This window comes from Caloenas nicobarica, chromosome 21 (assembly GCF_036013445.1).
Source record: "Caloenas nicobarica isolate bCalNic1 chromosome 21, bCalNic1.hap1, whole genome shotgun sequence".
Taxonomy (NCBI): Eukaryota; Metazoa; Chordata; class Aves; order Columbiformes; family Columbidae; genus Caloenas; species Caloenas nicobarica.
Genome location: NC_088265.1, coordinates 3,861,720 through 3,889,083, shown reverse-complemented (window position 1 = coordinate 3,889,083; position 27,364 = coordinate 3,861,720). Strand labels below are relative to the sequence as shown.

Here is a 27,364-nt window from a genome sequence, read left to right as displayed (position 1 = left end):
TTTGCTCCGTAAAGCAAGATTGAAGAAGCAACGAAAGGAAAACCCTGCCAAAGCCCTCTGCTTGTATTGTCCTTTTATCACCTTGCTTTTCCTTTGGTCTTTTCCTTCTTGCAGTCTTGTGCCTTTATTTGATGCTGAGAGCGTCTTGCAATTTCACCTTTTTTTGTGTGTGTCTCTCTCTTTCTTCTTCCTCTTATTCTCCTACAGTTTTCACCACCACAGTTTTGTGTGCTTGCTTGGTGATGGTAGAGTTGCTTCTCTGCTTCAGGGAAGCACATATAAAAATAACTAAGATCATTAGGAGATTCCCACCTCTGAGTCACAAAGACCTTCAGATGTTCTGAGCTGTGCCCTATTTAGCAGCAGACTCCAGAGGCTCAGGGTCCTTCTGGATATTAATACCTTCATGTCAAAGAATTTGAGAGCTGAGGTTCCCTCTACAATCCCACTCAATTTACTGTATTTTTTCTAGGAGGGGGGAAAAATGTGAGTAAGCTTCCCTACTACGAGTTTTTCAGTACTGGCATGTACTACCTGCTTGTGGGGGATACTCAAGGCTGCAGTGAAATAGGGCACGTTATGAAACAACAACTACAGAGAGCAAATCCCGACAAAACAAGCACATACAACTAACTCATCTCACATGAAAAAGCCTGCTAATATATAAAGTTAACTGAATAAATACTGTAGGCTTTACACTATATGGAGTAATTGAGAGCACTAGGAAAGGCACATAGATGCCAGCATGCATATTTCTCCCATTTCCAGAATTTTTTTTTGAAACTCAATTAAAAATAACAGGAGCATTTCAAGCACCTATTTTTTAAAGCACTAACCTCCACTTGTTTTCCTTATTCCCTTCTCCCTATTTGTACCTTTACCCATTGAAATACTTGTGCTTACTCTTACTATTGAACATTACTTACTACTTTTATTACAAATACAACACACAGCCCTATCTCTGGTCTGCAGGTGCTCACAGCACCTCCTGTTAAAGATCAAACCCTGCTCCCTACAAACACCCTCCTGCTCTTCCCTTTCCTCCCTGGAGCCATCGGCTTTTACCCACATCATACCAGGTGTTCAGAATCCAACCGTTATCTGTCTCAGCTGGAAAGAAATGACCTGTAGCCATAAATGTGTCTGGGCCAGCCTGACACCCAGATAGGATTCTTATTTTAAGAGGATTGGTGCAGTATCAATAGGAAATAGGAGGCTCCTCATTTTAATAAAGGGAAGTTCTAGAAGAGTTTAAGTGTGTTTTTTTTGTTGTTTTTTTTTTTTTTTCAATTGGTTTAGAAAGAAGAGTTTTTCACATGGAAAAACACTAGTTAAGAGTCAGTCCAAAGTTTGATACTGCAGAACAGTACAGCAATTTCTACTCAACTGTAAGAATAGGGATTGCTCTGAATCTGCTCACAGCTGTAAGTAACCTACTAGTAGTATTGTATTTGTGCATATTTATGATATCTAGATAAAACTGCAGGACTAGAGCATCATTCTGTACTTCTCTATGTAAGGATGTATAGGCAATACATAGATTTACTTAAGAGTCTTAAACAAGAAGAACAGTATAGCAGAAATACAGAAAGGACCAGAGGGGTTACCAGGGAGGTTAAGACTGCTCTCTTTCAACAAAAAGGTGTGTTTTTATCTAACAATGTAAAGGAACCCATTTTGTCTATCTTCATGCCTAGAAAATGCAACAGGATTTGTAAATTCAGTCTTTGTGTTTATAAATGCTTCAGATAATCTTAGGCCAAACTTCAGCACCTGACTCTGGCTCATCAAAAAAAGTTGTACTGGATCTATCCCCCAACGTTTGTCTCTTATCTAGACCTGCTAGAAAGAAGCCTCTGGCAGCTGTGGTCATTGTGATATTTATAAAATAGCTGTGTTGCATTCTCTATTTCCCTGTGCCCTGTTACAAATACCATGTGAAGAAATAGCTTTTTCCCCTCAATGATAATTCTTGAATCATCTTGGCTAATACCTGGTGAGGGCAGGGGTTCTCTCTGGGTCACAAAGCACTTCTAAGACCTCGGGGTGCTGCTGCAGGGACAGGCTGGGGAGGGCTCATTGCAGCTTTTCGGGCGCTACAGTTGGGGAGTTTTGCATGTGATGATGCAAAGCCTTTCACCATTTCGTGCTGCTCTCCTGCACTGAAGCTCCGTGCTGGAATGTGAGCGCTGAGAGCGCGCAACAAGACTCCACATGCCCAGGACACTCTCTTGCCTCGTTGCATAATTTTGTTTTGCCTTATGGGAACTTGGTGATCCGTTCCCAGGAGAGAAAATGGTTCCCCTTTGTTTTGATGACTCCAACCTTTTCCAGCCGGTAACAAAGGACTGCAAGAGACCTGCGTTACAAAGCCGAGCTGGTGCTATTACAGGTATCATGATGTGCAATCGTGATGATAAAAGTACTGATGTTAATTTGGCACTGAAATAAATTAAACCCCATAGCTCCTGGTATGAAAATTCCTCTGCTTATACTCTCATTGTCCAAAGCGTCTTCTCTGCAGCCTGTACCGAATGAGCTGCTGTCTCTCGGCCAGTAGAATGTCGCTTCATGGAGTACAGTTTATCAGCCAAAGGATTTCTTCCTTTGGTTTGGAAAAAAGATGCGGGTAGAGGTAAATATAAGCAGTGAGAACTAAAAAGAGAAGGATTACAGTATTTTCTAGAAACCATTCAAGAGGTTGGTGCTATTTGGCATCCTGAAGGGTTAGGATCAATGCTTTATATTTCGTGTCAGAGTGAACATTTTGGATGATTAGCTGCAAAAAAACCCCATCTGACTATGTGTCCTGCCTGAAGAGCTATCCCTAGATTATCACCTATACAGCTCAAAAGCTGCAGTTTCCCAGCCAAGAGCATGGAAAAAGACGGCTTATTTCCCGTCCGTTCACTAACACAACATGTTTCCACTTGCTTCAGCAGAGGCTGGTAGAAACTCAAGGAGGGAAAAAAAAAAAAAAATCCTGCAGAGGGCTGGGAAGACTCATGTGTTTGGCATCCACGTTACCGCTCGGTGAAGGCAGCAGAGGCTGTAACAAAGGCAGAGGGTGCGGGAGAGGACCAGCTTCAATGAAACTGGAAGAAAGGCTAAATCCTTCACCCACGCTGGAGTAGCCCTTGCCTGGTCGTTTTGCTGCGTTGCTCCATTATTTTAACTACCTCGGACCCCTAACATGGGTTGGGCAAGCTCAAGTGTCCTTGTAGTGGGGCCTCGAAAGAGCAAAGCTCAGTCCAGGGCTGCTCCCAGGGCAAGGAAGGAAAGCAAACCTGAAGAATCCTTAAACGCACCCATCGCCAGGCAGGACGGACACACGGACAGGAGGAATGCAGGGAGGATGAACGGCAGTTTTTGCGCTGGCTCGTTTGAGAAGAGATCAAAGATCCCTCATGCTTGGGCTGGGAGTTCAGCCCAGTGTCTCTGTGCATCCCTTCCCAGTTGCTCACCAAATTGGCCAGACAGTTGCACATTTTTATACGGCAGGAATGACAACATGGTCGACGGTATTATTACAGGAACAACTGTCCCTTGTTTTGCATGTCAAAAAAGGTCAGGTACAACAAACCAAACACATGTAAAATCTACCACTGCAGTGCTATTCCACCAAAAAAAGCCCACTAACCTTTCAGTGTCATCTATCATCTTTTTTTTTAATTGCCAGAAAGTTTTTACTCTGTGCTCACAAACTCCTACTAAATGTTACCTTTGAGTGGCTACGTTTCGGTGATGAATGAAGCCTAAAGTATTTATCATATAAGGCAAACTTTCCAAGAAAAAGATGCGGAATTACCTTTTGTCTGTGTGTAAAGATTTTAAAATTTTGCATAGTTCCAGAGTTTTGGCACAGGACTGAGCTTTGGATATGAGCAAGCCTTTCCAAAATCAGGATTCAGCAGTATCCATCGCGTTAATGATGGGAAGGAGAAGGGAAATTCCCACTATTTTCTTTCTCTGGTTCACTGAAACTGAATAGTAAAGTATTGTGTGATCTCTTGAAACCAAGATTCACCACTGAGTCACGATTCTCCACCTACGAGGAAAAGCAATGAAACGCGAGGCTGGTGGAGATTGGGGTGGAAAACTGCGGCTGGGCCGGAGGGGGATGCGCCAGAGCCAGAGGTAGGTGTGTGAGTGGGGATGGAAGTGGGGAAAAGGATCATTTTTAAGCTTCTTCAGAAAAAAACCCCAAAAACCAAGAAAATTGCCTGCCCGTGGCTTTCCGCTCATCATAGCTGACTTTAAGTTTGGTCTTTATTCCGCACTGAGGATCGCCTGGGCCAAATATGCTTCGAACTGCGAAAACAATCAACCCCCCCAGACCTTTCTATTTTGTTTTCTTTCCTAAATATTCCACGGAAAAAAAACCAAACCAAACCAAAACAAAAAAAATGTGGTCAAACGACGAGGCCGCGGATGCTCCGCTCGCCCCTGAGCCCGGAGCGGGAGGCGGGGGCCGGACACGCGGAGCTCCCGCGGGCGCGGAGCGGCGCCCACCCCCGCGGCCGGGGGCGGAGCGGGCGGCGCGGCTGCGCCCGGCGCACCTGGGCAGGTGAGGGCGGAGCGGCCGCCGAGTCCCCGGCGCGGCCGCGCTCCCCTCGCCCGTTCCCGGCCCGCCCCGCCGCTGCGCCCACGCGTGGGGGGGCCCCGCGGGGCGGCCCAGAGCCCCCCGCGGGAGCGGAGCCGCTTCCCCGCTCGCCGGAACGGGGTGAGTTGTTGCGCGGAGCAAGGCGAGCGGTGGGTGGGGGTGGGGGTGTGTGTGGGGGGAGCCGCGATGCGAACCGCGCCCTGCGTGGAGCCTCGTTCCGTGCGGGGCTCCCGTGGCGTGACCGGGGGGTTCGGTTGGAACTGGAGAACGCGGCGGGGGCAGCGGGGCCGTGGGACCGGCAGGAGCGGCTCGACCAGGGCTGGAAGGGAGGCGGCGGGGCGGGGCGGGGGGTCGCCCGGCTCCGAAGGCGGGCGGGAGGGTAAATCCCCCTGAAAATGTCTATTTATTGCTCCCTTCCCCTCCTGCTCCCGCTGCTTGTGCTGCATTAGCCCTAGGCTACGTCTTTCAAGTTGGCGTAAAGCGAGGCCCAGAGTTAGGGCAAGGGTAATATTTGCCCCGCCGCTCTGTTCACCAACAGCTGTTTTCGGACCACAGCTGTTACCACCCTGAGAACCCAAGTTATCTGTAACAACCCAGCTTAATGGGCTGTCCGGGCACGGATGGGGTTACCAGATTGGGGCGCAAGGAGTGTGAATTGTAAGAGTTAATTGTGCTCAAGGTGCGTCGCTTGCCCTGCGGGTGGCTGCGAGGAAAGTGATGTGTGGAGAGAAAAGTGACGTATAGATCTCTGAAACATGGGAGCTATAGGTTCCTGGTGTAGGGAGGTGATAAAGTGTCGGACACTCAGATGAAAATTCAGCCTTTGTGGGAATGCTAATGTTAAGGTCTGAGCTGCTCGTCTTTGAAAAACACGAATACAAATCCATGAAGTACAGGATAATGTAATTTAAAAAAGTTAACGAGCAAGGAATGAGGTCCGTGGTCCAGCAGCAATGAACCTGGAGGAGATCCCTTCTTTCTTTAGAGGCTTCGTGAACAGGGTGGAGCGGGAGCACGGAATAAATACACTTGGGTGTGCAGGCGGAGAGGGAAAGCATCTGTGCAGCAAGGCCGGGATGGGCTTCAGGTGGTGGTTTCCTGGTGCGCTGTGTGTAGTCACGCCGGCTGGCACCGCGCCGGAGCCCCGAGAGTCACCGCAGTGAACCGGGGCTGTCCCTGACCTTGGTCACTCATCTGCGGCCGTGGGAGAAGTCACTGCAGGGTGTCTACTCGTTCCTGAATTTGCTTGAGTTGTTGGAGTGAATGTCTCCCCTCCAAGGAAAAGTGTGTGACAAAATGATAGTACAGGGAATAATTATATCGCTAACCCGAGATGCATCAGCAGGACAGGGATGCGCTAATTACCCCTCTGCACCAGCCGGTTTGAGTGTGAATAAAGCAAAGTGGGGGATTCCCGAGTACGTGCGCCAAGGAGTCTTGCGTGAGGGCTGAGCCTTGGAAATTCAATTAATAGCGTGAAGACGTTCCCTGACCCCACCTGGCAGCTCTCGGAGCGACGTTACTGGACCCCACTGAAGGCTGCAAGAGGCTGACGCACCGTCTGAGCCGAGCAATGGGATTCAAGTTGGTTTGCTCTTGGTTATTGTGTCAACAAGTCATTGGCGATAAAAGGTCGTAAAGCATTGTAATGTCGCGTATTGACAGACGCTGTCTGGGATCCGAGGGACTATTCAAACCTCGTACAGCGGTGCCAGCTCACCCTCCGTGTGACCAAATAGATTCGGTTTGGGAGAGGCAGGAATTTTCCTCCCTGGTTTGAATTGATTCCTGGTCTCGCAAATGTGCGTGTGCACAGCATATGTTATTAGAAGCAGAGGAGGCTGCTTGTAAAGTATTAGAGGTTGTAGAGACAAGCTTTAGTTAGGATTTTTTTTGTTGGAATGATTTTCTTTTTCTTTGCAAGGGAAATCAATACCAGCTTTTGGCCTCATTTCTAAGTTCAGGATTAACCTGGACTTTGTGTCTTTGCAAACACACTACTGGAGGTTTAATTCTGATAGCATTTTCGTCATGGATAACTAATACAGCAGAGTTTCAGAAGCACAGAAATGACTCTGATGATTGCTATCGGATCCTGTGCAGCTCCTGGGAAGCAGTCTGCTGATGTACCCACGTCCTTGATGAAGTACATTTTCAAACTATCATTTAAAGATGATTTGCAATTGAATCTGAACATTTCCTTTGCTTAACAGATAAAGTTGTGTTCAGATTAATTTTGTGTGAACATTTGCATCTGAAAGGGTATTTGAACAAATAAAACCTGTTCCTAGACTAGTTCTTAGATAGGATTTTATAATCTTCTCCATCTCTGCTACTAGACACATTTTGTAATTCCTGCAGCAGGATTTAGGGCTTATGGCAAAGGTTTTACTTATCCTGTAACTGCTTTATTCATGGGAATATTTGTAATTTCCCACATCTGTTTCAAGATTTACAAATGAATATGGGAAATACACCTTCTAAGCACACATGTAGTTTCGAAGTCCCCTCCCAAAATCTAAAGATACCAAATGTTGCCTCTTCTTGCAGAGGGACAGTCACTAATTTTGTTTGACTTCTGCACAAGAAAAATACTGTTGCTTGGCTGCAAATGTAGTAGCAACACAGGGCCACTTAACCAAACCCAGCTTTGATCACTTAACTACAGCATTGTTTTTTTAAAAAAAAGCCCTAAACGTTAAGTCAACATCACTTGATTTTTAGCACGAGTGCAGGCAGACTTGCAGTTCATGTCCTTCTGGATAAACATCCTGGTTATTACAGGTCAGTGATGTTTGCGAATGATTATACACATTCAGGAAAAAGTCATGAAATGACTTTCAAGAGGAACGTCTGTCTCTAGTAAAATGTTTCCCTCCACTTCAGCCTGATGTTTCCACCTTTACCTCAACTGGGGCAAAAGCCTCTGATCTGGCACACGTTGGTTTTTCTCCTCCTGGATGCAAATCTGACATGACTGAGGAAGAACTAGATGAGATCGGCCCCTTCACTGAGGTGTCCGCAGAGGCTTTTGAAATTCTGCTGCCTCTTCTTGCTGTGGCTTGTTTGTGGCTTTTTCTCCTGCGCAGCATTTACAGCTCAGGTGTGATTGGGGCTCGCCCTCGGTTAACACAAATAACGCGCCGTCTCTGCTTACTGGAATATTTAATAGTGGGTTGTTCTTGTAAAAATCGTGGTACCTGCTTCGTGATGAGTTTGTAACTCCTCCTGGCAGAGGAGTCATTGAGCTGAATCTGAATTAGTGGTTTCAGTGCGCAGTAACGTAGCAGATAATAACAGTAACACGGCATAGGGTCCTTTTGCATTAAATTAATTTTTTTTTAAGCATATGAGTCTGAACTAACCTTTAGCAGCCGGTCCTCTATTACCCCTGTCTTTTGCAGACAATGGCGTTACACCCGCGAAGAGTTCGCTTGAAGCCATGGCTGGTGGCGCAGGTGGACAGCGGGATGTACCCCGGGCTCATCTGGCTCAACCGCGAGGCCAAGCGGTTTCAGATCCCCTGGAAACACGCGACTCGGCACAGCCCGCAGCACGAGGAGGAGAACACCATCTTCAAGGTGAGGGAGGAGGGAGCTCCGCTATAGCACGGCTCTTAAACAGAGACAAAGGGCTGAATTGTTGGCCCAAGAGCTGGATAGGCATCTCGGGAGCTGTTTCCAGGCACATTTTGTCCTGTTTCTTTGACCTCAGAAAAGCTACTTTGTGCACCTGGATGCCAGGCTTGGCACTGCCTGAAATGGTGTTGAGTTCTTTAACCCCTTCCGACCACCAAAGACCTGATAATGTCTGATTGCATGGAAGATTGCTGCTATTTGCTTCATCTGCTCAGTTTAGGATGTGGTAGCTGGCTTATTCTTAGCAGCAAACCATTAAATACTGTTACCTAAATCTTAAGAGGTCCACCACAAACTTCCAATACTTGTTGCTGCCGTCCCTAATATTCTTATCCCACGGGATTAATTATAAGTCCTACGCTCCTTTGAGGAATTTCTGGCTGCTGCCTTAGAGGGATCTTGGACTGATAGTCTGATTTTGGGGTGAGAGAGGGAGAGGAGCAGCTGCGTGTCTGTGGCTGCTCTTCCACTCCATCATAACTGAGTCCGTTCCTCCCACGCAGGGTACGGCTCGCTGGCAAAAATTGCTTTTGATGTTGTACCTGAGACACCCGGAAAAACTCAGTGCACAGTCCTGTACAATTTTTACTTCCGTAACTTGTCTGAAGATGCATGTTCAGAATTACTAATGGATTTTGGAAATCTGGATTTACATCTTTTTTTTTCCTTCCCCTTCTCTTAATGGGAAAAGCTATTAAACCAGGAATTTCCGTTACTGTTATCAGAAGAGCTGTAGTTAACACTTCTGCAAGAGAAGGATTTTACAGCGAATTTGGAAGTTTGATTTCTGATAAAAGCTGCTCAGTTGAAAGGGCTGGACTGATCACAGTGTACTTTGTCCCCAGGCTTGGGCTGTGGAAACAGGAAAGTACCAGGAAGGAGTCGATGAGCCAGACCCTGCAAAGTGGAAAGCCCAGCTCCGATGTGCTCTTAACAAAAGCCGGGAATTTAATTTGATGTACGATGGCACCAAGGAGGTGCCTATGAATCCTATTAAAATTTATGAAGTGTGCGATATCCCGCAGTCCCAGGGATCAATCATTAATCCAGGTGAGGGCTTTGCTGACACAGGGCTGGTTACCGAGCAGGCATTTGTCCAGAGCAAGTTCCTTTCCCTCCGCGGCATTAACTCTCGAGCTGCCTTTGTGCGCAGCAGAAAGCAGCTGCTATGTGTAAGCCCGGTTGTACTTAAACTAAGAGGACTTTGAACCCTAGTGTACCTGTACTAAAATTAGTAAAGCTGTACACAGTTGCATGTTTGCTAAAGAGTCCAATGTTGGCAATAGTTTCTCTGTATCCTTAGCTTTCTAGATGTATACATTAAACTGAAATAGTATGTTGTACAGTTCAGAATTTTCCTTTTTTTTAACTTATATTCAGAAAATACACAAATTTCCAACATTGTGCAAAGCCAACATGAAGATTACATTGTTTTTTCAAGAAATGCATTGCAGTTTCACACTGCTCAGCTGCCCACAAGGATGTGCTTGTTTGCAGGTTCCACTGGCTCGGCTCCCTGGGATGAAAAGGATAATGATCTTGATGATGAAGAGGAGGAAGAATTGAATCAGTCTCAGCATGTCCCTATTCAAGAGACATTTCCATTTCTTAATATCAATGGTTGGTGGCATAGACTAATGTATTAGTGAAGGTATTTGCTTGTAAATTGGTACATGCTTGAAATAAAATCTTGGTTTATCGAAGAATTGTTTCCTCTCTTTAGATTCTCCAATGGCTCCAGCCAGTGCAGAAAACTGCAGCTCTGAAGCTGTGTGGCCAAAGAATGAACCTCTGGATATGGAAATGCCACCAACTGCACTGCAGCATGACTTCTTCAGCAGCCCAGAGCTCTGGATCAGCTCTCTGCCAAGTATGTATATGGATTTGTAGTGCTTCTGTCATTGTACTCTTAAAAGAAAAAAAAAAAAAAAGTGCTTTGACTATTTTTCTGTGGCTGTTTGCTTGTTAGCGTGGAGAAATGTGTAGAGATTAAACATCCCTGTGACTGTAGCGTGGATTGCGTGGTGTGTCTCTGCTGCCAATGCAAAGGTCCAGGAAAAGCCATATTGACAGTTTCTCTCTCAGTGACAGACCTAGAAATCAAGTTTGAATATCGAGGAAAGGAGACTGGACCAACGACGACTGTTAGCAACCCGCAGGGATGCAGACTTTTCTACGGAGAGCTGGGTCCCATGCCAGACCAGGAAGAGCTCTTTGGGCCTATCAGTTTGGAGCAAGTAAAGTTTCCAGGAACGGAGCAAATCACCAACGAAAGGCAGAAGATCTTCACCAGTCGGCTGCTAGATGTTATGGACAGGGGACTGATCCTGGAGGTCAGTGGCCATGCCATCTACGCCGTCCGGCTTTGCCAGTGCAAGGTGTACTGGTCTGGTCCCTGTGCACCTTCCTCCACCACACCAAATTTGATCGAGAGGCAAAAGAAAGTTAAACTCTTCTGCTTGGAGACATTCCTAAGCGGTAGGTAGCTTCTGCTTCTGGAAAATAGCTTTGGATACTGGTCTGGGCACTTCTAGAAAGGGTGGTCTGCACTGAGGATCGGCCTAAATGCATCAGTTAATTTGCTCCTGTGTGGAGCCTGGGTAAGGGCCACCACCTCCCTGACTTCAGTGGATCACGGAGCAGGTTTACATCACAAGAAAGTGAACATGCGCTCATTTAGTGCTCCAAAAGCACTGGTGTGCCTTGCTTTTAAAGAAAGCTCTTCTGGGTGCAAGAAATAAGCTGTAACTGTAAATGTAAGGGACAGCTCTGGCAAAGGACTGTGAAGGTGAAACCTGGGATGATTAATGGGGTGGGATGTGGTGTTTCTAAACAAAAGACAGATAACACCAGAGCATTCTGCTTTCCTTCCTAGAGCTGATTGCCCATCAGAAAGGACAAATTGAGAAACAGCCACCATATGAGATCTACTTCTGTTTTGGAGAAGAATGGCCTGACGGAAAGCCCAGGGAGAGGAAGCTGATCGTGGTTCAGGTAGGAGCTGAGGCTCTGAAGTGCCACACGCTGGCCTTGCTGGGGCCGGTGTGTTGGCTCTGGGTTGATGCCCACGGGTACCAGAGACTTGTTCTTCTCTGTCGTGGTTACTGACACCAGGAAACACCAACAGGGCTGGTGGGTTTTGTCACAGCAAACACAAATGCTACGTGTGCTGAGCTGAATTGGTCTGTGAGTGTGCTTTGGGTTACAGTGGAAACCACCCCCTGCATCCAGGGCAGGGGATTCCTGCAAAACAACAGGAGCGTGCTGTGTGACCGTTAGGCTAAAACCACCGACTTCTTTCTCGAACAGGTCATTCCCGTCGTGGCCCGGATGATCTACGAAATGTTTTCCGGCGACTTCACGCGCTCCTTTGACAGCGGCAGCGTGCGGCTCCAGATCTCGACGCCCGACATCAAGGACAACATCGTGGCTCACCTGAAGCAGCTGTACCGGCTGCTGCAGAACCACCAGGAGGGGTGGCCCATGCCGGCCCCCGCCATGCACATGGCGCAGCCGCTGCCGGCACAGTGACGCTCGCTCCGCCGTGCCCCGTGGCTGACGTTGTACATAGAGAGAAGTCTTTCTTAACGCGTGTGCCTTGCCTAAATCCGAATAAAGTCTGTAAATCTGGTCATCTTTATTCAATTTCAGCAGTCTTTCGTTTTGGAAGTGGTGCAAAGCGGAGGGGATTACAGGAATACCTCTAGCTCCTTCACTGTTTCCTGCTGTTTGCTTAAGCGACTGATATGTATAGCTCAGATTTTCAATTCTGTAATATTTTTTTTAATCTGCTATTGATACATTGTATATAAATACCTCATCATTAGAGGTAAGAAAAAAAAAAATATCTGTGCTTTATTAAAACCGTCTGGAGAATATCACCTTGTCTATGTCTCTCTTTTAACTGGTCTGTAGCTGCAAGCTGGGAGGCTGACACTTCTTCCAGCCTGCTTTTTTGTGTATGCGTACACACACAAAACATACACACGTATTTAAAATAAAGAACTCTTGCACACCCTCAGAAGCTGAAAGCACGCTCTGCGAGCTGGCTTTGTGCTTCTGGCTGAGGGTGACAGCAGCTGCCGCTCCGCCTGGGCCCGGGCCCGCCTGGGAAGGCCGCTCCATCCGGGCCTGGGCCTCGGCCGGGGCGGAGCGGCCTTCCCGGGCGGGGCCGCAGCGCTCCGCCCCGGGCTCCCACCCACGCCAGCGCCGAGGCCGATCCGGAAGCGCTGGGCCCGGCGGTGGTTTCGCTGAGCGCAGCGCGGCCATGGGCCCAGCGGCCGGGCCGGGGGTGGAGGGCCCGGCGGGCAGCGCCGTGTCGGCGCCGGCGCTGGTGGCGGCGGCGCGGGAGGAGCTGGGGGCCGGGCGGCGGTGGCGGTTCCCGGCGGGCCGTGCCCTGCAGCTGGCTGGGGAGGTGCTGGCGGTGGCGGCGGGGCTGAAGCCGGCCCTGCTGTATGACTGCGGCGCGGCGCGCCCCGCCGAGCTGCGGCGGTACCTGGCCCGGCTCAGGGAGGCCGGGCTGGCCCCGGGCCGCCTGCACTTGCTGGGCATGGAGGGCTCGGCCCTGCTGCTGCAGCCGGGGCTGGCCCAGCGGAGGCTGGCGGCCGTGCTGCGCGCCCACCCCGCGCCTTTCGTTGATGTCTCGGCGGGGCGGCAGCGCCCGGCTCTCTGCGGGCCGGCGGAGGCCGAGGCCATCAGGGGCCACCTCGCCGCCCTCCTTGCCCACTTAGGAGCCGCTGAGGCCACCGGCCCCGTGTCCTCCAGCGAGGTTGTCCCCGCAGGCTGGAACCTCTGCACCATTGTCGGGGTGCTGCTGGGCTACCCGGCGTCGTACACCTTCTCCATGGAGGAGGGTGCCGAGAACTGCCTGGCGCTGACACCGCTGAGGGTGTTCACGGTCCAGGCCTCCTGCCCCAGGATAAAGGACGGGCTCAGGGTCCAGATCTACTCCTTCAGCATCCCGGAGAGCCTGTGCGTGGAGCTGAGAGAGGTGCTGGACGCCTGGTGCGATGAGCTGAAGGAGGCCTTTGGTGCACAGAGTGACTTTGTAGATCTCTGCATTTCGAGCGAGGTGGCGTCTCTTCCAGCGGTTGCCTTGTAAAATGAACAAACTCAGACCTTTTCGCCTATTTCTCACTTGCATCAGGGACCAAAGCCAGAGATGTGGTTCCCATGCGTGCAGCCCACTGAGGCTCTCAAGAGGCCCTGGGCACTAAAGGCTGAATTATGACAATCTCAGGCCCCCAACCTTGTAGGCAAGTTGCAAATCAAACGTGTACTTCCCAGAAGACCAGTGTGTGGATGTGCCGACTCACAGCTGCTCTGCAGCCTCCATCCTGACTGCGAAGTATGCCCTGGAATGGTAGGGTATATTTATTTGCTGCGGACAGTTGAGGATTAATAAAAAAATCAAACACCACAGTATCTTGAATTTGTGAAGTTTATCGTAGGCTCCATATCATATTTACTACTCATGATAGGTGGTGTCTTGCACTGCCTTGGAGCTGAGCCTGTGCTTGAACGAGGAACAAGTGCTACCACAAAACCTGCACAGTACAGCTCCAAAAGGGGCTTAAATCCCCTGTCTCTGTTGAATTAATGTTGTGCTGGCAGTGAGAGGGAAGCAGATGTGACTCAGGAGCTAGGAAAATGCTCAGGACAGGCAGTGCACGAGGGGACGGTGCTAAAATGCCTCCCTGAACTGGGCTTCTTTGTCAGGTACCAGTAGAGATGGTCCAGGGTCAAACACCTCCCATTTAGGGAGGCAATAAAGAAAGAAAGAGAATTGTGTAGTCCTCTCAGCCACCGGACAGAGCAACCGTAAACTGGGGCAGAGTAACCAAAGCAGCCAAGAGAAGGGGTGGTGGATCTCCTGGCGTTTATTTGAGCCGTGGGAGTTTGTCTGGTGTGAGACCAGCTCAGTACATGAACCAAACAGATAAGTACGAAACAGCAGAAGGTGTGCTGCGGCGAGGGTACGTCACTGTTGGTGAAGCAGAAGTCAGTTCCTGTGGTGAAGCCAGTCATTGAGAAGGTCCTTCATGGTCTGTAACTCGCGAGGAAGGTGGCTATGGCCATTGCTATCACCACCACCAAGAGAGGGATCCAGTGACCGTGCCGTCTCTGCAAAGAGAAGCAAGTGTTACTAAGAAGACAATGGGGAGAAGAAACTTCTCATCTCATTCCTAGCAAACACGTCATTCATCTTTCTGCGCTGCGCAAATAAATGGGAGAATTTTTCCCAGGCTGGTCCGCAAGCCCTGGGAATCGGGGCAAGGAAACACCTCCCACCTTTGCCTGCTTGCTCTGGAAGTGGTTGAGCTCATCCCGGCACTGGCGCAGCCTGGTCAGGCAGGAGCGATATTCCTCGCTCAGCGCCTCCAGCTCCGAGCGCAGCTCCGTGCACTGCAAGCAGAGCGAGGGGCCGTTAGCAGGAGGGATCCCCTCGCTCCCGTACGCACCCCGGGCGGCCGAGCTCCCGCAGTGGCTGCAGCACTTGGCCCCTGCACGGGCACCGCAGCGACGGGGGATCGTCACTTCTGCTACCTTTACCTCCGTATGTACCTATAGGGGACAGAGCAGATCGCAGCGTTACTGGGAACGTGGCAGCAGAGGCAACATTACCAACCCGTGACCCTCTTGGCTTTGCTGCTCTCTTTCACGTGGCAGAAAGAAGCAATTCTTATTTTTATGGCCGTAGAAGTGTACATGTCAGGAAGAAGACACGGAGTGCAAACTCGTGGCAAGGTTTGCCTCTCGTTCTGGAATTCAATCTGCATTTCACTGACTATGGGAGCAATTGCAGAAGTCCTTTAAACCCCCCAAGGCATGGCACACATGGGGCAGGCACCTTGGTTGTCCCAAAACCCAAGAAGCACCTTTTTTCCTGAGCGGCCACACAGCGTGAGACCCGGGTGCCATCCTGGTGAGCAGAACGTTGGCAGCTGTGGAAGAGGCTGGAAAAGCCATCACTAGGGAGCAGCTGAGCTCTTCTCCTGCGTGGCTCTAAGCTCTGTTACAGTAAGTTATAATTTATTTTTTTATAAATCCTTGCTGTCTGAGTGCTGCTGCAAGCACTGGGGGGCTGTTTGTTGGCAGAGGGCACGGATCGATGGGAAAGAGCCTGTAAGAGGCTGGAAAGCCTTGAGTTTTTTTGCAGCCTGGTTGTAAGGGCATTGCTTTTGTTAGCAGCCCATTCTTGTTATTTGCAAGCTTTTTGTTTTCCTCCTCTCCTTGCTTTGTGCTCAAGGTTTCAGCTCTTAAAGCATGGCTTTGGCTTTTGGGACTGTCTGTGGAACAGAAACAGGCTTGTATGGAACGTACATGTTGCATTGGGGGTTTAGGTGAGGCTGGTGTTGGTAAAAAACTTCAGCAGAGATAATGGTAACAGGAGATACTGAGCTGGGGTTACTGCCAGCAGCTTCGGTGCATTGTGTTGTGCTGGAGCACCAACACCAGCAGCTCAGTCCTCAGCAGAGAACTGGGTCCCAGCTGCAATTCGGTGATTTCCTCACCTCCTTCTCCTTTGCTGTGAGCTGGGATGTCCTTTTCTGCATCTCATCCTTCAGCCTTTCTTCTCCCTCCTCCTCCTCGGGGTGCTCTAACAGAGCGTTTTGTTTTTCCTCGGCAGGAGTGAGAGGTGGGGTCTGCGTGGTGAGAACCTGGTCTAGAAAACAGTCAGGCTTCTGATGAGAAACAGGTCGGGGCTTTCGGTTTGCTTTACATCTTGTTTACTCAGCACAGTTTAAAGATAATATTTGCTACGTGCACAGCAGAGGACACAGGAGCCGAGTTGGTTATCACAGGCCTTTCTCTGCTGTAGCTGCACGTTAATCATCTTTAGAGGAATATTTCTAAGTAGTTCCCCGAAATGGAGGGGAGGGAGAATTAAAAGCTGTAATTGCAATTATAAACTGGAATGTATTTTGTTTGGAAAAAAAAAAAAAATGGCATAGCCACTGAAGTAGCATTTGCAATGAAATCCATTTATTTTTTAAAGTGTTTGCCATCATAAATACACTTATGTTTTAATGTTAATTAGCAATATTTAATAACTTGCTTTGTGCAGCTTTAAAATAATCCTTTATTCTAAATGAAAGTAGACTTCTAGAGCCAGGTCTAAGGTTCCTGTGTCCAGTGAGAGAAGCGCAAGGTGGGAGTTACAGAGTTTGCTGACCTTGCCTTTGCACGGTCACCGCCTGGGTCTTCCCTTCGTCGGTCTGGCTCTGTATCAACTCTGTGAATGCAAAAAGCCGCTGTTATGGTCCACAGTGCGAATGCAGGTCTCTTACTTTGCATGATTTTGTGGTACTTACTGTGCAAATGGCTGATTGTTGCTTCCAGCATTACCTTCTGGTTTTGTTCTTTCTGCAATTTATCTGAAATAACAGTGGAAGAAAATCAAGATTGATGTAAATCTTTGTGTATCGTTATGCAAGGATGGCAACTTTCCCTTTCTCCATGTGTGTGGAGTGGATATTGTTGGCTACACTGAACTTTCTTCTCCAGAGGGATGTGATTTTTGGCTGTTAATTTCCCTTTCAGTTTTGGCAGCTTTTTCTAGTGTGTCTTACATTCTATTAAGTTACGGTTTATTTTAAAGCTGTTCATGTGAGACCTGTTGGGAAAACAGAATTGCTGCCTGTTTACTCTTCCTTAATTGTGTTTTAAAATAACCACGTGAAGTATGTGTGAGTTTTTTTGCCTCTGTCTGAACTGGTACTTCGAGACGCTATTAGCACGTATTTATATGCCGGTGATATCGAACAGTAACAGGCGCTGCTCTGGGTTGCTGTGCTCAGGTCTGACAAGGCTGTAAAAGTCCTCATCAAAGCTGAGGACTAATTGTTTTTTTGGGTTTTTTTTGGTCTCCCATTCCACACTTTCTTCTAGAAAAGTCACTTCTCTGAAGTCCTTTAATCTAGTTGGAAATGAATTCAGGAGCCCTTTGGAAACCAGAAGTTTCCTGGGCGAGCTGTGGTGTGCAGCGCACTCCGAGAGAGCGAGCCCTTTGTGTGCGCCTGGACTTGGCTTTAAGGACCAGTGTTTTAAGAGTGTTCGCCTTATATCCTCCATTCACTTGGAGGACAGACCCTGCCTGCGATACCTTTGATGGTGCTGATGTGCTCAGCCTTCAGGTGGTTGTCGTCCCGCAGGGCGCTGGCTCGCTGCCGCAGCACCGCGTGCTCGCTCTGCAGAACGCCCAGGGCTCGCTCGAGCTGCTCCTTCTGCGCCAACGTTTGCTGAGGGTGAGAAAAAGCCCCGGCATCAGCTCAGCCCTGGCCCCACACCACGAGCACGCGGCATCGCCGACTTTCGGGCGACGAAAGGCATCCCTGAGCTGAGGGCTGGGTGGCACGTGTGGCTGATGTGCTTCACCAAAGGTTTGGCTTTTTTTTATATTGTGATCTCAACCTGGGGGCTGCCCTGCTTGCAAATCAGAAAATGCAAACTCCCGGGGATGCTGGTTCCTGCAGGGAACTAACGTACCTGCAGTTCGCTTTGCAAGACGTGGAAGCTGTTTTGGAGCTCGTTGTGTGCCGTGGTCACCTCGGTCAATTCGGCTTTGAGTGTGGTGTAGTGCTCTTTCCAGAAGGTGAGGTCCTCTCTGGTTGCTGCCAGGCTTCTCTAGGGAAGGGAGGAAAGATCCATGGCTGGGCTGTGACCCACGGCCGACAGTGCCAGGGTGTCCTGAACAACATCCACGGTCATTGGCATCAGCAGGGGCAGCGCTGGCTCCTCCTGCCCCTGGGTTATAGTCACCCGCGTGGGTCTGATGCCATCTGATGGACAGAGGGTTTGCTGGGGAAACCGAGAGCCTCTGCTGCCGGGAGGATTTAGGAAGCTGGTAATCTTTGGGATGCAATTTGTCAATTGTTCTGAAAACACCACATAGCAATTTGGCTTGACCCACAGGATATCTCTTGGGGAAAATCTGTTTTCACATAAGAGCAACTCCAGAAAAAAGTGTCTGCGGAGACCTTGTGCCCTGAATGTGTGTGTGTGCAGAGAAGCGACAGTGGAGGAGAAGGGATTATGCTTAAAACTACTAAACAACAGTATATTTCTGCAGCTGTGTGCAGTTTTTAATAACCTGATGAGCACAGGTTGCCACCAAGCTGCATTGGACTTGGCTCAGTAGCTAAAAAAATGGTAATTTTTGCATATTTCTTACTAATGGTAATCCAGTCATCACCTTTCCTTGAAATGTGGGGGCTCTTTGTTGCAGTAGGACTAGATTAAAGCAAAGCCAGGTGTAAACCTTGTTGCTTACCTGAGAGTTTTGCAGCTGCTGCTCTGTTTGGAGTTTATCTTCCAGCATCTTCTGAAGAGCCTCTTTTGCCTTCTGCTCGTAGGTCTGCTTCTGGTCCTCCATCTCCACCAGGATCTTCTTCACACACTCCTTTGAGTAACTCTTTAAAGGAAGAATGAAAGTGCTTGAAGGGTCTTGGCTGACATATTCCTAATCTTGCTAAACCTGAATATTAGCAAATCCGGAGTGTGTAAATGCTACTGCTAGTTTGCTGTGAAGCATTGCTTCAGCAAAGAGGAAAAATCATTCTTAGATCCATATCTAATCAGATTGCTCTAGAAACTGAGACCCAGCCTTATTACATGGTTGAGTATCTTGTTTTCATGCCTTTCTTCACTTGTGTTTGTTTCTCAGTGAATCAGATGTTACCTGGGTGCAAGCCTGCAGTTGATTTTCAAGTGCCCTTAATTTACACTTCAGTTTATCTTCATTCAGCTGACCCTGGTGGAGAAAAAATAAAACACAATTGAAGTGATGCGTGGAATCATGAACTATACACTATGCCCCCAATGTTTTCTTAGCTTGTGTTTTAATTTACTTTTTCCCTTCATCTTTAATGTTCTGGGTAAATTGGGTCTAAGTGTCTTCAATGCTTAGAGTTCAAATAGGCCTTGGTGATTTCAGAATAAATGGGATATGGAGGAAGTAAAACTTGTATGCATTGAAAAACCCTCCTGGGGCTGTTCTGTGAGATGAGAAGTGAAGAGCAAGCGGGTTTGGAGTGAGTCTGGATGGGTCTGGCAGGAGCAGAGCCCTGATCCTCGCCTAAAGCTCAGGCTGGCGCTAAGGTCTGGTCTTGCTGACTCCCTTAGGAAACAGGTTGGGTCTTGAGTTGCAACATCTGGCAGTTGGGCAGGGGGATAGAGGGCAACGGGGATGATTCATTTTCCTTATTATAATGTCCTCTCAGTGTTAGTCAGGCTGCTTAAGGTTTGCGAAACCAGACTGCATGCAAATTCAGATAAAATTCTAGCAAAGAGTTCACGTAGGCTGTTTTTCCACCACCAACACTGAGAATGCCGGTGTCCCCCATGTTACTGCTGTTTGAAGTCAAGCCTCTGAAAAAGTAACTCCTTGATGTTACAGGAATAACTGTTAGACCCCAGCAAAACCGATTCTCCTGTGTCTTAGCACTGGTTACATTTGCCCAGAAGTTTACAGTTCCAAAGACTAAAATCTTCCCAGTTCAGTTGTTGGTACAAAGAACTAAAGGCTCTATCCTCTTAGAAAGTAGGTGGAGTTCTAAAAAGCATTTTTACATGTGAAATATTCTGCCTCGTTTTCCTCTGCAGTTTGTTTTATTCTGTTATCTGCAAAGGCTCAGGTTGGAGGGCAGTGCTGTTACGGACGTTGTGCTCAGCTGTAAATGACTGTGCAAAGTACAAGGCAATGGAGCACCCGGCCATTCCTACGCTTCAGAGCAGGCAAACTCCTTTCATGGAGATGCAGCTTCAAAATTGGCAAAATAACAAAGAGTAGAGAGATTTCCCTAAATGGAAGGATCTTCTCTGTTGGGGCTGTTAGCAGGACAGAATGGCAGCGATGGGCGAGGATGTGCAGAGGGAGGACCAGAAAAGTTATGTGAACAAATCTCGGTCAAGCCCTCGTCTTCAAGATTATCTATGTGAAAAGGACTACTTAAAAAAAAAAAAAAAAAGCTGATATCCACCACCACCATCATCGTCATCCCCAGGCAGGGAAGGGATTAGGGCGAACATGCTCAAAAAATGCCCACTCTTGCAAATACTCAAATACCAGATTTTAATCCCCTTTAGCCCTCTTCTTCAGAGATCTGAGGTTACCTGAATGGGCAGCTCCAAAACCTCTCTCAAACTCTTCTGCATTTCTCTACCACTGTCATTTAAGTGCTGGATAAGTGTTTTAAACTGGTTTTGGCTGACAGCCGTAGCATTTTGATTGTTCTGTGATTGATGAAGTCTCTACTCCTTCTCTTATTTGTTCTAAATGGCTGGTTTAAAGCAATAATAATCAATGCTGCTTCTGGAAGGCTTTTACTTTGCCCAAATGTGATGTTTGCACTAGAAAAATAAGTCTGTATAGTAGCAGTAATGCACTGGAAATGACAGGAGCTTAATCTCTGCAGAGCTGCAAGGTGTTTCCAAAAGTTAGGCTCAACTTCAGAGGTCAGGAAGGGGAAAAAAATTATTAAAGGATCGATTTTCTTCTTTAAGAGAACAGCTTACAATTAATTAATCTTAATAATTAAATAACTGAGACTTGCTTAGCTTCCTTCATCTGGCAGCGGTTTTGGATCGAGTTTTACAACAGTTGGGGATTTAAGGTGCAGACCTGTGGTAGGAAGGTCTCTCTAACCTGGGAGTAAAATCATGGGGAGGGAAGGAACCAAATGCTTTATCCCTTCGGTTTAATGACACCCCCATCCTCCTGCAGAGTGCCACTTGCTCCATCAAGCCAGAAGCACCCACAGATATGAGCAGCACCTCAAAAAATGACTCTGGCCATTTCAGCGGTTACTGCCCTGTCATCTATGTGTATGCAATAGCATTTCTTTGAAACCCAAAATATTAGAAAGGATTAAAAAGCTGCTGCAACAAGCATTTGGCATCTCACCTGGGCATGGAAACGGGCGACCCAGCCATCAGTTTCCATGACACAGAATTATGGTATAGGACTGTATTTTTTAGAGATATATATATATATATATATATAAAATGTCCATCCTCCCGGAGCAGCCCTTTGCCCTAGCCCACCTCCCCCAAGCACCTGCCTTGTTTGCCCCGTTGGCTCCAGTGCCAGTGGTGAGTTAATTAATAATTAATCTGGATACAAGAGGCAGCAGCAAAGTCTCTCTTCCTCGGCAGAGACAGCGAGAAGCAAAGTGCACCCACCTGTTTCTAATCTGAGGTTTCATGGCTACTTCCTGCAGAGTGGGTCAGGCTGTTTTTTCCTGCTCATATTATATTTGAAAAAGCGAGCGAAGGCGGAAGTTTCTAACCACAGAACATCAAACACAAGTTTTTTTACACCCTCTCGCCCAATCGCTCACTTTTCTGCCCCAAGTAGAAGTTTGAAACCACTTTTTTTTTTTTTAATGGTACGATGAACTGGAAATGAATATTTGATTTAATAATCCTATATAAAACACTTTATATGTCACATAAAATGCATCGCCTTAATTTTACATCCTGCTGCCAATAAAATGGGCTCTGGTTCAGTGCTGCCCGGGGGGTTTTGTTGGAGCTGTGGGGAGATGGCTCGATGCAGGGTCACGATTCGCAGAGCACCCAAGGCTGGGTGGATGTGCTGGAGAATCGTGCATTGGGTCCTCTGAGCTGTTTTTGGGCCCAGAACACGTCCCCAGAGGGAACTGGGGTCCCGGCAGGAGCTCAGACAGAAGCTCTTTGTGCCAGGTGGGGTTTTTTTTAGCCGTTATGTTCCCAGATTAAGCAACAGTCCATCTTTCCCCATCTAACACAGTGTTTGCCAGCACTTGGGTGCAGCAGTTTGGTGCATTTCAAATTTTTATTTTTTGTGGGGAAAAGAAAAAAATCTGTTCAAAATATTTTGAACTTGTTTTGATTAGGAAACAAAACTTGGTGGAAGATGGTTGGTTGGGTTTATTCTATGTATGTTTCCCCACTAACACGCTTCTGCTTGCTTTTTATTTAGGAAAAAGTGGGAAAGGGAAGCATAAAAAAATACCCCAAAACCTTACGGAAGAAAAGGGTTTTATACTTCATGTTGACCTGAAAGCGAAGTACATTTTATAACAATCTTTTGGGGCACAAAAGGGGAAAAACTTAAAGCGAAGCAGCCCCCGAACTTTGTGTTCAACCCTCCCTAAAAAGAAAGGTGACAGCAAGGACAGAGGCAAGTGGCAGATGAACGGGTCTGCGCGGTGTCTTGTCTGCTGGTTGACAGCGTTAAATTTTAAAGCTGTAACATCTCCTGGTTTGTAAAGCATCAAATCCAGAGTTTAGCGCTGAGAAAGAGAGAGACCTGTGGGATGCTCTTGCTTTTTGCATGCAAACCCCGTCCCACGGAGACACAAACCCCTCCCAGCCCCAGCAGGAATCGCCTCGTGCAGCAAGTTGGTACCTGCCAGGATTTTTCTGACGCTTGCAGCAACGTGGAGAAAAGCTCTTGCAAAATCACCATCTTCTGCTTGAGCAGCAGCTCGCGGTGCAGGGCCTCCTGTGGGGAGAAGGGGGACGGGTTGGTGGGGACCACCTAGAAGTGGTGGGGACCCCCTGGAACTGGTGGGGCCCCCCTGGAGCCCTTGGGGACAGCCCATGTGCTATATAGGGTCGTGGCTCCTGGGTTTCAGACAGGTCTTTGGGTTCTGTGCCTTGGCTGTAGGCTTTCTTGGCCACATTAAAATGGAGTATATAACACCTCTTTATGTAATAATAATTATAATTTTTCAAGTGTTGTCATACTGACTGAAGACCTGCTTCCCAGGTGGGTACATAGAATATTTGGTACCTACCTTCAGGTAGTTAGACAGCTGCAGCATTTCCTGAAAGGGAAAGGGCAAATGTTTAAAATGGATGGGGCTGTTTTGGTTTTATAAACATTTTATGAACTGGCTACAAAATCCAAATATTTTGCAATAAAACTGAAGTTAACAGCCTATGCCTGGGTAGTGAGGAGAGCCTGCTGGGGTTCCTTTGTTTTTTTGCCAGGGAAGTGAAAATATTTTCTTACAGCATTGGAGTTCTGGCATCTTTGCCATGTAGTGTATCAAATCAGGGCAGTTACTGAATGAGAACAGTAGATATCCATGGGACAGAAGTGCCTTTCTCTCCTATAGAAACAGCATTATCACATCAAAACTATAAAAACTTAGCACCGGTCAGCGTCCCTCTTAGAAATTGTAGAGACTCTTGACATTCGCAGGACTTCAAGGCTAGTTTTTAATGTTTCTCTTACCTTATTTAAAACTGCTATTCCACAACTGAAATAAAAAGGAAAGCGCATTACTGCGGGTGTCTGCAGCAGCCCCAGCAGAGCTTGGGGATTTTTACGGCAAGAGCTTGTGCCGAGGCGAAACGCGTTTGGATTTGAGCATCGGAAGCCGCTGCCCCGTGGGTATCGGGATTCCCAGCCCGGGGAGGGAGGACGGGACCATCTTACTCTGTCTGCTGGCTTGAATCTTTCACTCCTGCGCTGGCGTTTGTAAGGGTCTGGGTTCCTGTGAAAGCAAAGGGAATGGATGTGAACGATGCCAGAGTCCCAGGGGCTGGGAGGTTCTGTCTGCATGTCCCTCTTGGCTGTCTTGGAGGTGGCATCACTTCTGGGTTCTTCTCTAGGGCAGAGCATCTGCTCAGCAGACCTGGGGCTTGAGCAAGGGGCTGGTTTATCGCTCCACAGGAAAATATTCTTAACAGTTTGCAGCAGAAGCTCAGGCTTGGTGTGGGAGCTTGGCTTAGAGGGGAGCTGCTGGTTCACACCCCAAATCACTTGATGGGGACTTGGAGGTGGGAAGGAAATGCCGCAGATGCTGTTGTGCTGGGAAACCCCAGCATCTCTCACCTACCTTGGGTGTTCACGGAGGCTCCTCGCCTGGGGACGGCTTCTGCCGAAATGCCGAGGGGAACGCTGAGGCTGAGCGGGGAGCGTGCCGGGGGGAACGTGGCGCAGCTCCGGGGGTGCTGGAATGAGAGAGCAGCTCAGGTCAGCATCTTTCCAAACTGGGCTGGGAGGAACGGAGGGGAAGGGGCTGTGGCCAAGTCAGGCTTTGTCCCCACAGTGACTGGGTGAAGAGCATCAAAGAGATGCCAAGAAACCATGGGGAATCCATGAGAATCTGCTGCTTTGGTTGCAGCAGCTCCAGAGCTCTGTGGGGAAGTGGGGGAAACCTGCTGGCTTGGGGACACCTTGTTACCCCTGCAAAAGCAGGCGGGGGAAGGCACCGTGCATGGGCTGGGTACATATAAATGCTTGTTCCAGATTCCTGCTGTCTAGCAGGTGATTAAAGCCAGCGAAACAATGGCAGCGGGAGGCAGGTAGTTGTTCTGCAAAGGGATCTTGTAGGCGTGCATGTCTGTAAATCATCTCGTGTTTGACTGTATCTGCTCACGTAGGTTTGCGAAGCCCCTAGGATGAACTCGCAACGTACGTGGGGAATTGTTATTTTTGCATGAGAGATAAGTTTAGAAGGAAACCTGTTTGGCTCTGGGATTGGAGTGTTTTCATTGCATCTTTCTATAGATGATAGTCAAGGCAGTGACTCCTCTGGATTGCTGTAAGTAACAAGTACCAGGGAGTTTCCTAATTCCTGCACCCTTCCTGCTAACAGTGAAGGTGACGGAGGGAAGCCAGGCGTTTAGAGCTCAGTTTTCAAGGGTAAAAATAATTTGTGTAAGTGCAAAGCTGTAATCTGGCAGCTGGGATGTGGGGTTGTACTTAGAAGAATGGTGGAAAAATCTCTCTCTGGTTCAGGGTTTGGGAGAGGAGCACTCCAGGAGGGAGGCGACAGCATTGGCCCGTGCGGTTCATAAGGAAATGCACTCTTTTTTTTGTTGGTGCGTTCTTGTTTTTTGACCGATGCTGTTGTGGACGGGCTGTGGATGCTTCCGTGGGTCAGAGCAGCGAGCTGCGCTTTGGGGGCTGTGTTACCTGCGGCAGGACGGGCCCTCCGGGCTCCACCTGCAAGGAGGGACCCGTGGGGACGTGTCCTCCAGGCTCCTGTCCCAGCGATGTCCTCCCAGCATCGCTCGCCAGGTTCCTCCTCCTCAGGAACTCCCTGTGCCGGGGGCTCTGCGGGGACCCGTCTGCCCCCCTCCCGCGGTGCCGGCAGGTCGTCACGTTGTTCCGCCGTCGCAGGTTCTCCCGCATCTCGTGCCGCCGTTCGCACTTCTCATCGTAGCTCTCGTGCTGCGGCCGACCCTTCTGGGGCTGGTTGATCATGGTGGGTGCAGCTTTGGGGTCCTCTGTCCTGGTGAAACCACGGGAAAAGACACGATTTGAGCAAAAACTAATTGTTTCTAAGATTAAATAAATGTGAGGTATCGGACACTGATTCTGGAGTCCTCATGTGATGGAAGAGCGAAAACTTTGTCCCTGTCTCCTGTCCCCTTGCCCCATCAGCAGTGAAGGGGTTGGTCATCCCATGCGTGTCCCATGAAGGATGCTCAGAGGGTTCCTGTCCCCCTGGGGTGGATCAGCTTGAGAGTTGCTGTGGCCCTGTCTGGTGTCGGCTTTTCTCATGGTGAATCACGTTAAGGTAGGAAGGAGGGGAAAAAATAAGACTCTTAGTGTCTGAAAATTCAAGTTAAATGTTCTTCGGTGTAAAACAAAACCACCAAAACTTCATTGGTCTCATTCTATCTCAAGCAAGTAGGAAGCTGTTGAGTCTAACGGAAAAAAAAAAAAATGGGAACAAGTAAACCCTATTTACATATATAATACTTCAGTGCTTTTTAGTCTGCATTAAAATCTTGTTTGTAATTCTTTTTATTGTCTTTGTGCTAGCCGTGGTGTACTCAAAGCTCATTCCTAGTGCTGTCTTTTTGCTGTGGGGCCTTATTTGGGGCGTAGAGGGATGCTTTTGGGGTGATCAGCTCTTGCTCTGGGCAGGAAAGGTGCCTCCAAACCTGCAGCCAGGACCCTGCTCCCACCACCAACCCCACGGCGGGGGCTTCGAGACCCCTGAGCTGCGGCAGAAAGATTAGGCAGCGCTCACCTATGTGCTCTTATTAATTTTTATTTGAATATTCTCTTTTTTGAATAGTTTCTGAAGTGTCTCTAAATGCCTCTTTTTCAGCTAGTTTTTTCTTAATTTTAGAAATGGCCCAATTGCACGGTGAATCCGGCCGTCAGATGTGCTGCTCGGTCCCTGCTCATCCAGCAATTCCCGTCAGGACCAGCTCAGCCCTTCTCCCACCTGCGCTGTCACCAGGGACCCAACAGCAGCTCTTGAACAGCCTCAGTTAACAAAAAATGCGCTTTAAAGCAAAGTAAAACTTAAAGAAATACACAGTCCAATAAGAAAATACTCACCCCACGCTGAGCAAACTGTTGAGGCCTTCTTGACAAGCTAATACTCTGTTTCCTCCTGTTACCCCAAATTACCCTCTCTAATTAACAAACATGTCCTTTATCTTTGCTTTCCAAGCTGTTACACTTCTCGCTTCAAGGGAAACGAGAAAAAAAAAAAAAATGCGTCTTGTTGGTTCATGTTACAGCCTCCCAGTGTCAATCACGTAGGCTGAAAGTGGCGTGAAAAACGAGGAAAAAAGGTGCATACCGCTGCTTTTAGTGCAGCAGCCTCCGCTCCCCTCCATCCCTTGCCGGCCCCAGTGCTGTGGGCACTTACCTGCCCCCAGGGGTCCCGTCCTACCCCTTGTTGGCTCTGGGTGAGCGGGGGGTTATCGGGCACGGACACGCTCCAACTGCCATCGTCTTGCCAACCACCTCATTTTGCTGCTCTCGCTCTTTTTCTCGAATGTAAAACAGGAAACGTTGCGGCCGCAGCCGAGCCCCGGTTCCTGTCTCTGCTCACGGCGGGGTGGGGGCTATCTCGGGACCCCAAAGTCTACAGCTTCTCTCTTAGCAGAGCCAGCAATTATCTTTCGGGCCATCTCCCTTTATCGGTCTCCGACACGCGGAGGTCGGGTGCGGGTTCATGGAGCCGCTTGTGACATTTTGTGACCGAGTATCCCTGAGCTGCTGTGGGGTAGAGAAATCCAGACTTGGGGAAGTTCAGTAATGTTATTATTTTAAGGCTTCTTGCAGATTGGAAAGGAAAAAAAGTGTGTATCGGCAGCTGAGGAGAGGTCACCAATGGCAGAAATTTGTTAAGGTCTTTGCAGAAGTGAAAGCTGT

At 48.4% G+C, this 27,364-nt stretch overlaps 3 protein-coding genes across 4 annotated transcripts; 2 read left to right on the top strand and 1 right to left on the bottom strand.

Moving 5' to 3' along the window:
• The first annotated feature begins 4,650 nt into the window (after positions 1-4,650).
• On the top strand, positions 4,651-12,104 carry IRF6 (interferon regulatory factor 6). The gene is made up of 8 exons (XM_065649494.1): positions 4,651-4,723; positions 8,008-8,184; positions 9,087-9,291; positions 9,739-9,861; positions 9,965-10,111; positions 10,327-10,719; positions 11,117-11,235; positions 11,551-12,104. Exons 2-8 carry the CDS (start codon positions 8,011-8,013, stop codon positions 11,770-11,772), a joined length of 1,383 nt encoding a protein of 460 aa, XP_065505566.1. The 5' UTR covers positions 4,651-4,723; positions 8,008-8,010; the 3' UTR covers positions 11,773-12,104.
• Positions 12,105-12,472: 368 nt separating this feature from the next.
• C21H1orf74 (chromosome 21 C1orf74 homolog) lies at positions 12,473-13,626 on the top strand. Its single transcript, XM_065649661.1, has one exon. It carries the CDS (start codon positions 12,509-12,511, stop codon positions 13,340-13,342), a length of 834 nt encoding a protein of 277 aa, XP_065505733.1. The 5' UTR covers positions 12,473-12,508; the 3' UTR covers positions 13,343-13,626.
• A 356-nt stretch (positions 13,627-13,982) lies between these two features.
• Positions 13,983-27,019, bottom strand: TRAF3IP3 (TRAF3 interacting protein 3). Of its 2 annotated transcripts, none has more exons than XM_065649620.1 (16): positions 26,856-27,019; positions 25,157-25,475; positions 24,075-24,189; positions 23,672-23,729; positions 23,468-23,492; positions 23,025-23,054; positions 22,634-22,729; positions 18,923-18,994; positions 18,515-18,655; positions 17,731-17,868; positions 17,348-17,483; positions 16,557-16,619; positions 16,418-16,477; positions 15,756-15,907; positions 14,533-14,646; positions 13,983-14,364 (listed from the first exon to the last, which is right to left on the bottom strand). In XM_065649620.1, the coding sequence occupies exons 2-16, from the start codon at positions 25,445-25,447 to the stop codon at positions 14,281-14,283; spliced, it is 1,575 nt and encodes a 524-aa protein (XP_065505692.1). In that variant the 5' UTR covers positions 25,448-25,475; positions 26,856-27,019; the 3' UTR covers positions 13,983-14,280. The 2 variants fall into 2 exon arrangements, with proteins under 2 accessions (XP_065505692.1, XP_065505693.1); XM_065649621.1 differs by lacking the exon at positions 26,856-27,019 and adding an exon at positions 26,540-26,590.
• Positions 27,020-27,364: the final 345 nt, after the last annotated feature.